This window comes from Magallana gigas, chromosome 6, assembly GCF_963853765.1.
Source record: "Magallana gigas chromosome 6, xbMagGiga1.1, whole genome shotgun sequence".
In the NCBI taxonomy this organism is placed as follows: Eukaryota; Metazoa; Mollusca; class Bivalvia; order Ostreida; family Ostreidae; genus Magallana; species Magallana gigas.
In genome coordinates, this window is record NC_088858.1 from 29814029 (window position 1) to 29832822 (window position 18794).

Below are 18794 nucleotides of genomic sequence, written 5' to 3' on the forward strand. Positions count from 1 at the left end.
GCAATAAATCCTTTGAGCCCACACTTTATCAGAATATTTACATCTACCAAGTATTATTCCCTCTATTTCTTATGGAAACTTATAGTTAATTCATAGCTCTATAGATACAGCCAGACTGAAATCTACACGCCCCGTTTATCGATTGGTCGAAATCTACAGCGGCTGAAACTGACAAGAAAGCGACAGGACAAAAATTGACACGCCCTGTTTATCGATTGATCCAAACCTACAACTACCTAAGAAAAATCACGGACTGCACGAAATAACCATGATGACGTCAGACTCAAAGTTTCACAAGAGGAAATTTGGCTGTTTCTTTTAGCTAACGTACTTATGTACATTAACAGTAATTAAGTGAATTTTACTTACTTTTTACGCTCAATTTATTACTTAGTTAGAAGAAAGATGTTAATATAAGCAATAAAATGCTTTCTTTAATGATTCATGCGGGTTATGAAGGTAGCGATCATTGCAGAAAAAAATTACATATCCCACTAACGCGGGTTATATATATATTTGGGGTCCAACCGATTTGTCCGACGGTCAAACCTAAACATTACAACACCAGGACGGTTGTGCAGCAATATCGTTATTATAGCATTGAAGTTGTTTTAACAGTAGATTTTTACAGAATTCTTCTATATTTACATTCACATTGCATGCGGATGTTTGTACTGATTTATCACAAATTGCAGCAATTCAGAACTTTAGTTTTCACGTTGCTTTTTACGTTTAACTTTGATTAAACTCCTCCTGGGTCTCAGAACTTAGTTTGAACAATTAACAGATGTGGACTATACGTATATAACTGCTTTGTTGTATATATGGTATTTCTGGTTCGGACAGACGCAGTATCAGCCTTCAGATTATAGATCTATAAAGTTTTGGTTCAGGTGATCTTCATTTTCTGCAAATACAAGATTATTAATAACAGAAACATTCTTACTAAATCTGAAATAAGAACAAATTTCTTTATTTAGCTAAGTTCCCAAATAGGCTACTATGAGTTTTGAAAACTAAAAGTTTTTAAACTGAGTTTGTTAATTATGTAGCTTACCCGAAATAATGAAAGTACAACCTGTTCGACATGGTATGCATTCGCGCAATGATTTGGTGTTTAGTTATCGAAGAAAATAATGTGTTGAAAGCCTTCTCTGTAATATATTTTTTAGCTGTAAAATATTGCATTTATTTAAGAGTATTCATTTCAAGTCAATTCTATCCGAAATGTTCTTTATGATATAGAACTATTTTCTTGCCCCATTACTTCCCGTGATGAGTTCCACGGCACTCGGAAAAACGAATAACCATGATTGTTAAATCTTTATTTGTTCTTATAATCTCTCTTGTTATTGGTTATGTTCTTTACAAAAAGCAGCTGATAAATGACAACGAAATTGAACAAGAAATCATAGCATCTTGGTCAGAAAGTATTGTTTTGCCAAAGAAACAGTTCAGGAAGTTACTCGTAGGGTAAGGTGACACGTATTTTGTCACACATGTATACACAATTACACGTGTTAACATTTTTGCATATCCAACTAATTCAAAACAGTCACGTCAGCTTATGAAGCTACGCACGATAGCATAAGTATAACTATTTCTGTGCATCAGGGGTTGTCTCTAAAAAATTGAAGTAGAAGGAAGAAATAACAAAATTGAAGGGGGTATGGGAGTCTAGCTTATAGCTAGATTGTGTTTGAAATGCAAAAATAAACGGGTAATTGCATCACTTTAGGTGGGGGGAGTTCCCTGCCCCCGGGTCTTGAGACAACCCTAGCACTGCCGCCGGGTCACCATGCATCGCAGGCACTTGTTACTGTAATAAAAATCCATTGTATAGTATAAATAACAACCATGAAAACGCAAAGTATCTAAGTACTCCGAATATTCTGTAGAGCACCCCTCTTCCATCAACTGCAATCACTTTCGCAGTGGGAAAGTCTTACCAGGATTCATTTCTTTGATAATCCTTACTCAAAGATAAAAAAAACGAACATGTGGCATGTTTGCATAGATCTATTCACTTCTATCTACATATATAAAAAAAACCGACATCCAAACAGACTGGTAATGTCATTTGATGAAGTCTTTGGTCTCTCTTTATTTCAGGATAAACTCCAACGTAGATCTCATTGTACCTGGTGTCGAGTTACTTATAAAGTTAAACATCACTCCTGGCAATGACTTTAACCATGATCAGCTCTATACGCTGGACCATCTGCAGGAAACCTTCTCTCATTTCTTCAGGAAGGGTTCAGCAGCAGAGAGAGCATTCATGGATGATAAACTGTTCAGAAAAATTGTGTCAGAAGCAGAAAAATTATCTAACCCTAAAGTATGATAATGGAAATAGCCTGCTGAAATTTAACATCAGTGAACAAGTTTCCAAATAACATAATTTTAATATATATTTCTTTATGTGATTTTTTTTTTCATTTCAGTTTTACATAGGTGGCAATGCAGCGTTAATTGGAAATAAAATTGCTCAAGTGTTCCCCAAAGTAGAAGTATGTAGATTTTTAAACATAGATGTATTTAGCAATTTATTTAAAAAATAAAATTAAAATGAATTGAAGAACAGTTTAACATGCACACGATAATGAAGATTACATGTTTATTTACACAATTTTTGAATTACACAAAATTTATGGAAATTTTGAATTATTATTGTGAAATGTAACTCATCTTTAAAGTTTAATGTGTGCAACCATTCATGATATACATGTAGATATTGATGTAAAGTCAATTAGTATATAAATTCATGAAATTTTAACATAATTTTTCAATGTTTATCAGCAAAACAATACATTAAATCTCTGTTGGGTTTTTTTTTAGAGATGTCTGTTAAATTTGCTAACATTTTCATTGGAAATTTAACGAATTGAATGTTGTGATTAGATTGCTGTGTAGAGCTGTATTGGATTGCTTTTTCATACAATTGTACTGTATATTTGATGCATTATGTTTAACAGCTCCATTTAGTTGGCCCAGTAGGACCAAAGCTACAAGAACTGCTCCCATCCTCCATAACTGTTCCAAAGATCAGCCACATAGAGAAAGACGAGGTTCACCTCATCATGGAATACCAGGTAGAAGAGGTGTGGGGCCCCCACAGGGCTCCAGTGGCAACCCGATTCATTACAAGCTACGATGAATCAAACTCCAAGGCAACGCTGATAGAAGCCTTCTTCCAGTACATCCAAAACTACCACCCAGACCTGATCATACTCTCGGGGCTTCATCTGTTAGAGGGACAGCCATCAGAGTTTTTCAGTCAGAAGCTTTCATTGATTCAAGCAGAACTGGCCAAAGTCCCAAATGACATTCCTGTGCATTTAGAGCTGGCAAGCATGGTTAATAAGAAGTTTGTCAAGGAGATTGCTGACAATGTAAGTTGACTGGTTTTTTATCTTGGGTTATACATGTATATTTCTTTAAACTAAAATTAGTTAATTCATTTCGCTGACTAAGCATATATAATGGCTTTAAAGCAACGATGCACAAATATTTCATACAAATAAACATCAATATGAATATAAATATAAACATTGAATGCTTATTTATGGATGTCGTTGGTCCTATTACACAACAGGCCATGCAGACAAATTATCATACCGCACTAACGAGCAGTACTCAATTTGTCTGCACAGCCTGATGTGTTATAGGATTGGCGACATCCAAAAATATATAAGCATTCAATGCTTTAAAAATACACATTAATTATTCAAGTACACATGTACAAGTAAAACATCAATTTTTATGTACAGTCCTGGTGTTTTGTATACTTGCCACAAAACTTGGGTGGGATGAGAGGAAATAATGTAAATAAGGTATAAAAAAGCCTTCAAATGAGTGAAATGCATGCTTGTTATGAATACCTGCTCTACAGGTTGTAGGTATAAATGGTAACCAATAGCTGTGGCTTTAAATATACTACCAAAATACAGAAAATTTGTTCTAGTACTTATGATAATTTAAGCTTGCCGGTCAGGAACCAATTTTTTGCCATGGACATATAGCAGTACCAGCCTGTTCTCTCCCTTGCAATGAAAGGTCCAAATTAAGCAGTGACCAAACTTGTACTTGACGAAAAATGGTCTTAGACTCTTAGCTCACAAGTATTCATTTGAATTTTTTTCAAGATAAGAAATTTACCCCATTACACTACACATGATACAATTAGATATCAACTTTTGTGTATAGTTTACCAATACCGTGTTAGAAAGGTGTCTGCTCAGTAAAAGAATTCTCCAGTGTTGAAATGAATGCATGTCTGTGTATTTTTCTTTTTCAGATTGTTTCAAAAGTTTCCTCCCTTGGTTTAAATGAACAAGAACTTACTTTTTTGTCCCATGCTGCGAAAGGCCCACATAGTGAATATTTTGACACCATTCAAGGCCAGCCAGAAATTCATAAAATCAGTGATATTATCTTATGGGTTTTAAGAACATATGGTCATTCAAAAGAGAACCCCTCTTACAAGTTAACGAGGGTTCATTTCCATTGTTTAACTTACCATATAATTGGTATCCACCCCTCGGCCTGGAGCAACAATCCGTCTGCAGTGGGAGCAGGAACGAGAGTAGCAGGGATCCAGGCCTGTGATGTGGAGTCTCCAGATCCGGATCTAGTGACACTCAAATTTCCCGAGAAATTCAAACTGTTCAGTGGCGACAAAGAGAGATCCCTGAATGAAAGTAAACCTATAATAACCTGGAAAAAGGAAGGGTTCCATTTCGCTCTAAGTCCAGTGTTAGTATGCAAACAGCCCCTGAAGACTGTGGGCCTGGGAGACTCTATATCAGCCACAGGATTAATGTTCTCAGAATTTGTGTCCAATGTCAACAGCTGATGTTCTGATTGAGTAGACACAACTAAAAATTAAGTGATGTAGTGCTGCTTGTATAATTTATGGTGAAAGTCAAATGAGGGATTATTTAAAAAGGATTTTTAAAAAGAAATTAATGATGCATTCAAAGGTGCTATTACATGTTGGAAGTTCAATAATTTTTTGGGGGTGGGGGGGGGGGGGGAGTGGTCATCCAAACTTGGACAAATCCAATTGTGTTGATTTCCCATCCAAACCTTTGTCAAGGTTTGATTTGACACCTGAGTTGAATTGATTTGATTAAATGGAAGTAACCTCTTGAATATTTATAAGTTGGTGAAGTGAACTGTATATCTTAAGGTATTAGGACCAAACTCTTGTTAATTTTTTGCTTAAAATTTAGCAATCTTTAAATGATAGTGATCAACTGATGAATTATTGAAATTGAGAGCCATAGAAGATGCCTTGAAGACTTTAAACATATTAGACTTATTATGATAGAGAAGTAAATTTAATTCCATAGTTCACATCAGTAAGCATGTGTTGTTGGGTTACCATATAGTGGGATTTTAGCTTGAAGTACATGTATTAGGTGATAGCAACTACGAAGCATTTACCAAGTTACAGCTGTTACCTGTCTCCACAATGAGAAGGTTTTTAAGTACATACATTTGTTAGAATGTGATTTTTTTTTATATTGGAAGTTATCTGTAAGCATTGCTGATTTTGAAACCAAAGACAGCTGAAATCTTTGGAATGTTGCTAAGATCTCATGAGTTGTATGACATTAAGTTGCTGTATGTCTATTGTTTACCATGTCAAGTATTAATGTACACTTGTATTTCATTGACTTTCAAATAGAACAAACGAAGGATGTGTAGTTCATTTTTGTGGTTCACTTTTGTTGAAATGCTATGCACAATCTGTAAATGTTTTTGGTTGTCGATTTTTCTATGTACAAAAATATCAGGTACCTATGTGTGTGTTGAATATATATCTCAATTTACTTTTTAAAAGATCTCCTTGTGAAAGTTCGAAAACATTGAATGTATATATACAAAGATGTGAGTGCGAGGACCAATGTATTTTCTCTCCAATTTCCATGTACATGTATTTGTAACATTGTATATGTACGTCACAAAAAACACAGTTATAGTGAAGTGCCAGGGACAAAGGAAGTTGATTTGTCATACACTAATTTGTATCTAATCAGGTTTATATCATTTGCAATTTTGGACAAAATGAATGAAACTGAGTTCGCTCTAAGCGTAAACTCATTAGTTACATGCATGTTTGTTATATGAGTACATGTAATTGTGTTTTACTAGAATTCTCTTTGTCTCTTTTCACCTCAGGTTCTGTTGCTAGGTAGCATCATCCTTTATCTTCATCAAAATTTTATACTTTGTTTGTTGTCAGAGCTATACGTTTAGGATGGGGGGGGGGGATGATTAGTATTTCTTTCCTGTTCACTTTGTGTACTTTCCTAGATGGTACACACTGAACTACAAACACGATTCATTTACAAGTTTACAACAATCCAATCCACGAACATCTAATGTGATCATTCCTATGCATTTACTAATATTTTTAATTATTGTGTGTGCATATTGTAGCAGTTTGGATCATAATCCTTTAAACATTTATCATTGCTGAGCAATTGTCGGTGATCAATTTACAAGTATGTTGATATTAATGTACACAAAAGGTGGCTGCTTTGAATGAAGAAAATAAATGAATTAAATGAAATGTTTTCCTTCTTTTAAAATTTACTTTAAATCTGACGGTATGTTTCACATCTTTAGAAGAAAATTGTGAAATGGATTTTAAATTAAAAAATTTACAAGTAATGCTTTCTTGCCTTAGGCTTCATAGTGTATTAATGATTTGCAATTTGAGATGTATTTATGTTGTATCTACTCTGTGGAAGATAAGAGTATTCTAGTAAAGGGGGATGTGCGGCCATCTTGTACATTTAAGGATCATTATATGTAACTAGCTTGTTTCTGACCAAAACTCGTGTCAAAAGATAAAAAAACAATATGAAGTTTTAAATGTTGTTTTGTATGCAAAATACGCATACAAGAAGAGATCAATGCCTTTTTAATCACTTACAACTGCGCAGCTACAGACTTAAATGCAACATTTGAAAATCAGAAAAAAAGAAAAGGAGATCATTAATGTACAACCATTTGTTGGCACAAGATGTTTATATTTGTCTCTGGCTGTATTTTGGACCCCTACCCCTCTTCGTCGGGGGGGGGGGGGGGGGGGGCAAGTATACCTTTAAGTTCAATTTCACTTTTTATTTCCTTAGTTTCAAATCAAATTTTTTACAAGGTCCAATAAAAGTGGGGGGGGGGGGGGACTCCATGTTAATTCAATTTTTTGTGTGTAAATTTAGAAAAATCATTGCTGCACAAAAATTGGGGGGGGGGGGGGGAGGTGATGCTTTGAGAAGAACTAAATGCATGATTCTGATGTCAACGAAGTCCTGCAATTAAATTGTGAATTTCATGGTCAGCGAAAACCAATATTTCAAACATTTCGTATTGATCGTACATAAAGATGTGGATTGATACTAGGATCATGCTTCATGCGTGACGTTTTCTATAATGGAGGAGGGCTTATTGTTACGTCCCCCAGAGACCAATATAAGCATTCAGTATCAGGCTTGCAATAATGAAGAAAATTATATGCATGTAAAGTTTACAATTAGGTTTTTTAAATAGCAAAAAAAAAACCCGTTAATTAGATAACATTTTTTATTGTGACAAATCTGAAACAAAATAGTTGCTATAACAAATGTACCTAACCATAAAAATGATGATATTCAATAAGTTTTAATAGTCTCTACAATATACAACAATGCAAAAATATGAAAGCACATATAGAATTAGACATCTAAATACTGAACTCCAGCCGTATGGGTCCTGAGTGGAACCGTCTATAGAAGGTGGGGTCATCACGTAGGTTATAACATCAATTCATACTAATTCATATATATAATGAAACACATCAATGGGTACAACTTGGAAGGATAACATGTTTCAATGGAAGAATATAATGAAAAAAAAATGGACCAAAACAAAAGATGTATTGCTATTCAATGTAAAATCACAGTAACTTGAAAATTAATATTACATGTAAATCTAATTATAGAGCACCGCTAAACGACCTGCATTCCAGCTTTGCTAATTATCCGTGGTCACAGCTCTCTCTCCAACAAATGGAAATACATACAAGTTGTAACGAAAAATATTATCACAGAGAAATATATATATATATAACATTGGACCATACTTTCACTTTTAATTATCATATGATGTATGGTAAGAAAATACCGGTAATTAGACATATGAACGAAAGATTGATCAACAAAGACAAGCCACGGTAAGTTATAAGATGGGTGTATTTAGGGCTTGTTTGATACATACATGAATTTTATTACATAGCAATCTTGGGTATCCATGAGATTTTTTTTTCTTTATCATGAAAAAAAGAATCATTTGGTGCTCTGCAAAAATATGCTAATATATGGTTAAAATTTCTATTCAGATCAAATCTTACGATTTAAAGAAACAATTGTATTTAGTTTTGAATGAGGTTGTTCATGAATAAGATTCGCGCTTTGTTGGTCCCTGGTCCAGCAGGTTAAAGATGCATTCTGATTGGATAAAACATCTAAAGGTCAGTCAGTGGAATGCCCTCCTGAAAAAAAAATCAGATGATGCAAATAAAGAGACATAAACTGCTTATTAAAGTAATTTACTGTGTTAGAAAAACAAACAGCGATTTGTAAAATCATATTCAAGTAAAAATAATTTTGATTCATTGTTTTAATTATTTATCTTTTTTTTTTTGGGGGGGGGGGGGCGTCAATTCGATGAAAAGTGATAGGCCTAGTGCCCGGTGCGGCTACGATAAAGACCCCTCAAACATCAATAGCCAAAATGTGCTTAATATCAGCAAGAAATCAATTTCATCAAGCAAGATATTACAGAATCCTTACAGCACTGCGATATGTCCTCGTCCCTTCGTATTCGGCCATGACCTCCAGATTTCTCATTCTGACTTCTTCATTGAGATCCTGTCGGGTTGAAAAATGAGCCCGACTATCGCGGGCGGTGAACGAGGCCCGGGTCTTCTCCCCAATGCTGAAAGCTTTGTTCTCCCTCCCGGCAAAAGAGGCCCGGACGTGGTTATTGGACTTTCCGTAGCTTCCTTTGAAAAAAAAAGAAAAAATTATTTTTGCATATGGTCGCTATTGAAATTATTTTGGAAAAATGCACCGATACGTATTGACAATCAGATACACATATCATCAGTTTATTCTGTGAATGGCCAATGATGACTAGTACATATAGCTTACTCCTAATTAACTGCGCTTCGTCGTCGTCCGTCTCTACAGAATGGGCGGACTGTGCAGAATCTCTAAATGCGGTTGCGACACCATTGGACTGATTGTCACGAATGATTTTGTCCAGCTGGAACACAATGTCGGCTGCTCTACTGTCGAGTGGACTTCCCCCGCCCCCGTCATACATCCCTGTAGTGTTCATATAGGTGGTTTCGTGTGCGTTCGAGTATATCACTTCCGGGTGTTCTGCTTCTTTTTTCGGAGAAGTATTGCGAGAGCTCCCTGATTTTTGTTTGAGACTTTTATTGTGAATTTGCTCTCGCTTTGAGTTTATTTCACTGAGAAGGGAACTATATTGCACACTACTTTGCCTTGAGGCTAGTTCCTTTGAATCGTTTTCTTTGGTTTCTGTAATAATATCCGCTTGTTTGGGAATGGTATTTGATGACGTCATGGAGTCCACCTCATCAAGATGGGTGGTATGAAATCCGTTTGGTAAGGTTCCATTGCTTATCTGGGGAGTACCTACATTTGAAAATTGGCATACGTTTAAGTAGTTAGTAAGAGTTTCGACCTTCGACTTACTAATAGGTGGTGGTCACATGTGTCTACGATGGAAAATCAAATGAATTACCAGATTAAAATTCGAATCGTGCGACTCTATCCAGACAAATATTAAGATACTTAGTAATCCAAAATAAACCAAACTTACTCTGATCGCTAATGGATTGAGAGGAAATATTTTCATTGGAGAAACTCATGGATATTGATGAAAGCCGGTTTTGCAATTCAAATAACTCTCTCTGAAAAACAAAAAAGGTTCATTTGTCTATCAAAATTTCTAATATACATGTATCAAAAAACCTGCTGTTTTATGGCGGTAAGTCTCACCTGCTGTCTTTTCAGTTTTGTCGTCAGTTCTCTGGAATGTTCCTCCGATTTGGATTTCGCTTTCCTTAGATAATGCATCTCGTTCTCCAGTCGCTCGGCATATCTTCGTTTCCGAACTACAGTAAATTCAATTAACAACCACGTACTAATTAAGTATCTACTAACTGAAATAAAAATAGCTTCATATAATGTTAGAAATCTAAGATATCTTACCACTACAGGCTCTGGGAATTCGACAAAAACGTAGGACAATGAGGTAGGTGGCTGCCTCCACCGCCTTATCATAACAGAGGACCTCGTCCCAGAAGATGGTAAACAGGAGCTCCATAGCACAGACCATCAGCACCACCAGGCCATCAAACACCTACAAACGACAGTCCTAACTATGTATTTCGGGTTTTTTTTTTAACTGATATCTCGTTTCATTTTAATTGCATAGTGACTATTTTCTTTTTACACTACACGTCTTTAAAAACGGAATAATATATATTTTGACTTCTTTAATACGTATTAGACTACTAGTATTGGCATATACTCTTCATATATATTTTTCAAAAATTGCAAACGAATGTGCAACGTATAATGATACATATGAATTGGTTTTCTACAAATACCGCAGAGTTGCTCGAGCAAATGACACAATCTATAGATAGTCTTTAAGTAATGATTGAACTTAGTATTTGTAATCAAGCTAGGGCGAATCTGTTTAGTAGTCCAATACGCAGATCAGTGCAGTCCTTGGGTTCAAAGAAACTATAAACGTCCGTATGATCTGTGTAGTGATATTGTATTATTGTTTTATGGTCAGTGATTGTGTATGACTGGTAATAAACACCGTCTGACGGCTAGGCCTCGCCCAGTGTGACACCACCATTAATTGTCAGGAACTAACGCATGGGGACACTTTCCATACAGTTCCAATAACTGGTTGAGCACAGAATGTTTGTGCAGCTAAGGACTGAAAAGTCATACCCGCTCGCTCTCAGATGGGAAACAGTTTCTAATAGCTTGAACAGTTTAGGACATAAATCATCCCATTGACTCAAATCAATTGTCAGAAACCATTTATGATGATGATGATGATGATGATGATGATTAAGACGACGATAATGAGAAAATACATATGATAATGGATGCTGTTATGGCCATGAAATGCAATGAAAATACATTATATATTTTTAAATTATAACAGAGAATTTACATAAAGCAGACGTTAGCTTTCTAAGTGAGTGAATTTTTCCCGCGATCATTCATTGAAGTGATAGAATTTGTATTATCGAGAATAAACATACCATATCAATATTTCAAAGTCGTTATTAGCTTTAAATTTGCACGATATTTAGAGAATTTAACAGGTAAAATTCTACGTACGCGGACATGTAGAACAGTTTACATGATCTCTTCAGAAATCTGCTATTATTTTTTTTATATATAAAATTGATATCGAAATCCTTTGCTACATGTGGTACTTTATAACCACACTGAATGACTTACAACTTTAGGAAATACTTACACAGTAGGTCTAACTTGCATTTTATGAACAAAATCAAACTATGCACTTAACATTAAATTTTGTGTTTGTTCAGCTTTGTTAGTATTTTTTTTTTACAATATTTACTTGTGGAAGTCTTTGACACTTAAATATTTTGACTTACATTTAGAAAATCTTTCCAGCACCCTGGACAACCAGCTACAACTCGTGATACCACCTGTGTGTCAAAATTGGACAGGATTTAAAATTAATTAGGTTTTATCTTCTTTGCAATCAAGTCATTTTTATCAATATAAAAAATTAATGCAAAGATCCATTAGTTAATTATAAATTATCATTTTTTATCAGTCATTCATCATTACAGTAAAACACGCTTATAACGAAGTCCCAGGGACGGCCAATTTAACTTCGTTATAAGCATAATTCGTTATATCCGTCAAGTTTACAACATGAAATAGAGACTTGGGGAATGAAATTCACTTCGCTGTAAGCGTCAATTCATTATAAGCGTGTTCGCTATAACCGTGTTTTACTGTATATGTTATGTGGGTTTTTTATTTTATTTTATCTCATTCTTAAATTCTTTTTTTTTTTCATTATGCCACAAATTTTCGACACCTACTTCTATAGTGAACACACACGAGATGGTGACACTGGTATAGTGGGCTACACAGTGCGCTATCTCCACTGAACTCTCCACGGAACACTGCTGGCAGCTGCCCCCGGGGTCTGGCTTGTACGTCACGTTAGTGAGGTTCAGGGCGGAGGTGGTCGCCAATGCTGGACTCTCGGTGGGATCTGCATTTGGGTCTAAAACAGTGGACTATTCGTTATATACAAACATTGCAGAGTAAAAACAAGTAATTTATTGAGAAATTTAGAATATTTTCTTTTTAAGAGATACTACATCGTACATCAACAGATTCAATGATGTCAAAATCGTATTCATAAATTCCATTGGATGTACCAATAAAGATATATTCGTCAACACTGAATGATATTCGATAAAATTCGCATATCAAAAATTCGAATATTTAGTTTCAGGAAGCACCTGTTATAATTATTGTCAGTTTCAAGTATCAGGTACGGCAAGTACCCGATTTTTCCCTGCACATCTTTGAATAATACAAGATTGGTTCTTGGTCGTGTAATAAAATATGTGCATTCTAACGGTGGAATATTTTTTTTAATCGAGAGACTGATGAATACAATGTTTAAAAATTAAAGTTGATTCAATGGAGAAAAAAAAATCTGTTAAGAGTTAGCTGTATTTTTTAGGTCAAAATAATGTTTAATTTTAAGTATTGTTATATGTGCGAAGTCAAATTCAAGTCACTATCAACCGTTTTAAAAGTTATATGTGCGAAATCCAATAGAATCCTCTTTGATCATTGATCATAATACTTCACAATAATTCCCGTAAATTCATCTCAGCGTCGAAAACCTTTCCATTATTTGTTCGACCCCCCCCCCCCCTCCCAAAAAATCTTAGCATCAAAGAACACGATGTGCTTTGTTAAGTATTTTTTTAAAAATGTGTCATTATTTCCATTGAAATTTCAAGTTCTCAAAATCTGATATCCAGCAAAATAGAATCCTCTTAATTAAATGGCTTTTACACGGCTCAACTTTTTGTATAATTGATTTTCTTAATGGAGCCATTCTTATTCATTGTAAATAATAAATGTGACTTTTTATCCGATTGACTCACTTTGTAATGAGGGCTGGTTTCATGTTTATATCTATACAGTAAAACTCGGTTATAGCGAACTCCTAGGGACCAATGGATTTACCGGGGACTTAAACTTCGCTATATCCGAGAATTCGTTATATTCGTGTTCGTACTAAACGAGTTTTACTGTACCATTAACTCTATGACCTTACCTATCTTTGATATTATGTATCTATCTACCTTGGATTCTATGTATATATCTATACCTTGGATTCTGTGTCGATATGAAACTAATTCTATTTACATGTATATTATATATATCTTCCTTTGATTTTATGTATATACATGCATCTATATTTGATTCGAATCGTAGCATATATCTGCCTTAGATTATATGTCTATATCTATACGTTTGAATCTATGTCTACATCTACCTTTGATTTTTAGGATATATATATATATATACCCTTGATTATATCAATATACATACCCTTCTTTCTATGCTTGGATGTACCTTTGAATCTTTCTGTATATTTACCTTTGAATCTATCCACATGTGTATTTACCTTTGATTCTATGTCTATATCCACCTCTGATTGTATGTCTATATCTACCTTCTATTGTATGTACATATACCTTTCTTTGATGCTGTCTACATATCTATACCTTTGATTCTGTGTGTATAGTCACCTCTGATCGCATTTCTATATATATTTCAATTGTTTGTACATATATCTACCGTTGATTATTGCTACATATCTATACCTTTGATTCTGTCTACATATCTATACCTTTGATTCTGTCTACAAATCTACATCTTTGATTCTGTCTACATATTCATACTTTGATTCTGTCTACATATTCATACTTTGATTCTGTCTACATATTCATACTTTGATTCTGTCTACACATCTATACCTTTGATTCTGTCTGCATATCTATACTTTCGATTCTGTCTGCATATCTATACCTCTGATTCTGTCTATATATCTATACCTTTGATTCTGTCTACATATCTATACCTTTGATTCTGTCTACATATCTATACCTTTGATTCTGTCTACATATCTATAACTTTGATTCTGTCTACATAGCTGTACCTTCGATTCTGTCTTCATTTATATACCTTTGATTATGTCTACATATCTATACCTTTGATTTTGTCTACATGTATGTATACAATTATTTCTGTCTTCATTTATATACCTTTGATTATGTCTACATTTATATACCTTTGATTATCCCGAGCCTGATGATGAGTTCTGTTGTGATACACAGCACATCTAGAATGGTCAGCAAGATGACGTAACATTCCATACACAGCCCATTTAGAAAGGAGTGGGCCTCCACACAATTTGTACTACAAACAACAAACATTTACAGTCAAGTAAGTCATTTGAATACCTTTTTACAACTTTACATTGTGCGTACATGAATATACATGTAAATTCTCATCAGCCTCAACATCTTGTGTTGAACAATCATGTATATAGGTAAAACAAGTTTTCAGATGAGTGTATTTCGTGCTTCCTGTAAAGAGCTTCAATCCCCGTTTCGCCTTTGAGGTGAAGAGAAATTATCAGTAAAATCAACAGGCATATTATTGGCCATTATTCTTGTTCAATCAGGAACCGATTTTGATCAGCGAGTAAATAACTCGTACTTGAATTTTACTCCCAATCAAAAAATCGATAGTTTGCATTAGGAATACTTGCATCTCACTTGGATAATGGTCTTAAATGTATACTCTGAATAATCGATATATACCCAGGATTTCAATAAAAGAACGTTCAGTGATATTATAGGAAATTAATGGCTTTTGGTGAGATCACACACTAATTACATATGTACCTAACAGATGATATTTGAAATAAATATCGTTATCCATACATTATTTATTTTGAAGTGTCGCTTTGACTTTTATCAGGTTTTCGTTAATGTTATTTGTCTCTTACACTTAGTTGTCAGGTGCGTAGCATCGTTTTTGAAAGCGAAGGGGCCAGACTAATGCAAAAAATCTTGACAAGCAAAAAACAGAAAAAGGTTAAAGGTTACTTTCCAAAACTGTGAGCATCCTGATCCGGGGAGGGGGGGGGGGGGGGGGGCAAGTATACCTTTAACTTCAATTTCACTGTTTATTTCCTTATTTTCAATTCAATTTTTTCCATGCTCCCATAAAAGTAAAGGGGGCCACCCTGATGTTAATTCAATTTTTTGTATGTATACTAACAAAAATTGATGATCTGCTAATACAAGGTGTATATATATGATGTAACATGATACATAATCATGTAACACCAATGCGTTGATTGCTGATAAAAAAAAAATCAAGATAAGTTTCTTTTTTGTTTTTTTGGGGGTTTTTTTTTTAAATCGACAACATACAGAACAGCATTTCAGTGGTATTAAAATTTAAAATTAAGCCATATTCAAGTCGTCATTTGATTGAAGCATGCAGAAATAAGAAGAATCCACACGATTAAAAAAAAAACACCGATGTGCAAGCCGGTTAAATTAATTAATGTACGTGTACAACAGTCAATACAGTTAAGAACTAATGCAAAACTTGATAGAAACACGAAATAGATGATGGGAAAGTTGTATACAAAAAAACTTACTATGATTTCATTCTGTTTAACGAACTATAAAAAAGCCCTCTCCACCATCATTATCACGGTAAATATTGACACAGCGCGAAGTGTTTGAGATACTGTGGCGGGATCATTACTTGACGTTACTTCATAAGGAGGTGCGCTGGCCCCCTGTGTTGACAGAGCTTGGGTACAGTGTATAAAGTTCGAATTCAAATTAATCGCTCGATCGTTTTCACAAAATAGAAGTACTATATTTGATTGATGTCAGACCTAGTCCTCGGAAAAACAAATTTCTTATCAGCTCATTTTTTACAAATCACTTTAACATACTCCAGTTTAATGATACCTTCATTTTGTGACATACTTTTTTCTCCTCAAAATAAACGTAATTTATATATTTTTTCACAAATCGCAATTAGGTAAAGCGCCCAGTAACTTACTGATCAGGCATTAATTCACAAGGAAAATTGCAGACTTTACCTTTATTAAAAAACTTCAAACGCATTTTGTTGACAATAAATGTATTCTGCGATTTGAAAATTTTTAAGAGATATTTTGAATATACTTTCGTCGTAAACTCCTCTTACAAGCCTTGTAGAAAGAGAAAAACAATGTTTCACTTAAAATATGCCTGATAAATTTCATTTTCAATGGATTTTTTTATGAAAATCCATCTATGCTTGGGTTTAGAAATTTCTTTCGGGGAGGGGGGGGGGGGGTCCCCGAGGGATAATTTTGTTTGCCTGGAGGAGTTCGAGACCTATTTTTATCATTTGTCTATGTGAATGTAATACGTTTGAACTTTCCAGGCGGATCCCCCGACCCTCCTTTAGATCCGCGCTTACCATCCATATTTATTAGTATATAAGGATTTTGATTTAAGTTGGCTAGAAGTCTATAATGTACATGTGCCCTTTCTTATGGTCAAAATGAATCTAGAATATATGTATATACTCAAAAATAAATCAAACATGTGACAAACAAGATGTTAGGATAAAAACGTGAAGAACTCTTCGGACGAGCCAAAACCTTTTAACACTTTGTATGTACTTAACACTTCATGCATCAACAACTCATTAAGGATATTTTATTTGATTTTACAACAAGTACATATGATAAATGGCAGATAATCAGAATAGGGTTAAAGTAACCCGTGGGCAAACGAAAATAATCTTGTAAACGACTTAATTCAAAGCAGGTTTCAGATCAACCGGCATTCAGGGATCAGAATTATCATAGCTACATCTGTCCTTTGAATCTTAGCTCCGGAATCTTCTGCCTTATTCCTTCATTAATTTTACGATATACATTAATTTTGTACAAGTAGATTTTTTTTTGTTCCCCGATACAGAAGTGCTCAATAAACAGACAATTGAAAAATTTAAAATGCTGCTGACCTCTAGTATTGCAGAAAATCAGGCTTCTGAATTGTTCAAACTCTAGATTAGTTTCCAAATTAATGCAATGCAGTTTAATGCAAGGTTTATGACTTCTGGGCATTTTACACAATATACACTTAAGATATCATCCATATGTATGTGATTGTAATTTAAGAGGACACTGTGTAATTAATAATTAACGTGAAATAAATATGAACCCTGCCTCTGAAATTATAACTGGCAAAACAGATTATGAATATTAGTTTTTAGGAATTTGAATAACACCTATTTTAGCGTGTTGTGTTCATAGTGCTTTTTGGTTTGTTTATTCTAACAAGTACTAGATATCTAAATGTTTAGCAATTTAAAACTCAAACTGTAAAAAAAAGATCTTTGTAGCCAAAGTAACAGAACTGATGCTTGATCCTTGGGCTGATACAGGTTTTGTTGTAAAAATCGTACTTTGTGACACATACGTATCAGTCATCTCGGTCTATGTATCGAAAGAGAAATCTTTTGAACACATCGCGGTATGAAGAAATAACGTTATATATGGTAGCATTGTTCCTGCGATGGGAAAACTTAGCTCCTGGGCACCGGTAGAATCAATGAGCTGGAATGTCATTCCCGCGACGGACGAGAGCTGTGTTTGACAGGTGGGCCTGAGTGGGGCAGGTACACGCTCGTAAAAACTCAGATGTAATTGTCTTCATGATTATGACTGTGTGCAATAATACAACCCCCAAAACAGGAATACAAAGAACATAGGTGAAATGTTACACTAAAAAATTGTTTCTTTTTTTTTTTTTGGTCTTATGTCCCCAAATTTACAATGTAGGATAACGTCAATCAAGTTCTTGTCAATCTTAACTGATTTCCATATACGTAGTGGTGCTAAATTTGTACATTAACACTTGTTCGACATCTTAAAAAATTTCCTGCTACACGCAGGCTTCTTAAGGAACCAGTTTGTACGACATTAACGAACCGCTGCGTCAGCTGACTTGAAGCAAGCAGTAAATGAAGTGATGTTTAGTCAGAATCCACGTGAATGGGCGTCGATAATCTTTTAACTCTTCTACCTCATTCATTTGCACGTACAAATATGCGAGATGAGTTATCATCAAACTGCATCGCGGTAAATTATTTACAGCTGTCAATGGATTTTTGAAAAACAATATGAAATTTAAAATAGTTCTTACCTGTCGTCCCTTCCCATTTTCCTTTCACTCCTGATATAAACACCTATTATTGATCACAAGTTGACCCATGACCTATGATAATCAATTTGACATGGGTTGTTTACAAGACCCCAGTCCAATCAAGCGATTGTTATCGATAAAATCCGTTACGCGCTCTTGTTCCGAAATGTCCCCGCATATCTCAGGTAAACGTGTAAACTGGCCCTGGTCATCGATTGCGACATGCAATCAAACCTGAATCCCAATCGATACAAATTCCAGTCAAACTTTGCTGCGATTGGTCTGCCTGTGCAGCTGTGACTGTCATTCTCCTCAGGTGAGAGAGAATGTCGCCGATTTTAAGTTGCGTCCCTTCTAAGCTGCTGACAAGCAA

At 34.7% G+C, this 18794-nt stretch overlaps 3 protein-coding genes across 3 annotated transcripts in view; 2 read left to right on the forward strand and 1 right to left on the reverse strand.

Annotated features, from left to right (window-relative positions):
• LOC105347132 (ubiquitin-like FUBI-ribosomal protein eS30 fusion protein) overlaps positions 1-18794 on the forward strand; it is a 169605-nt gene that overhangs the window by 105410 nt on the left and 45401 nt on the right. The window lies entirely within an intron of this gene.
• On the forward strand, positions 1245-6580 carry LOC105325828 (ADP-dependent glucokinase). The gene is made up of 5 exons (XM_011425545.4): positions 1245-1473; positions 2113-2338; positions 2445-2510; positions 2976-3392; positions 4298-6580. Exons 1-5 carry the CDS (start codon positions 1310-1312, stop codon positions 4853-4855), a joined length of 1431 nt encoding a protein of 476 aa, XP_011423847.3. The 5' UTR covers positions 1245-1309; the 3' UTR covers positions 4856-6580.
• Positions 7583-18774, reverse strand: LOC105325827 (uncharacterized). The gene is made up of 10 exons (XM_011425543.4): positions 18422-18774; positions 14479-14606; positions 12197-12384; positions 11738-11791; positions 10296-10446; positions 10083-10198; positions 9904-9994; positions 9204-9716; positions 8844-9055; positions 7583-8542 (listed from the first exon to the last, which is right to left on the reverse strand). Exons 1-10 carry the CDS (start codon positions 18436-18438, stop codon positions 8516-8518), a joined length of 1497 nt encoding a protein of 498 aa, XP_011423845.3. The 5' UTR covers positions 18439-18774; the 3' UTR covers positions 7583-8515.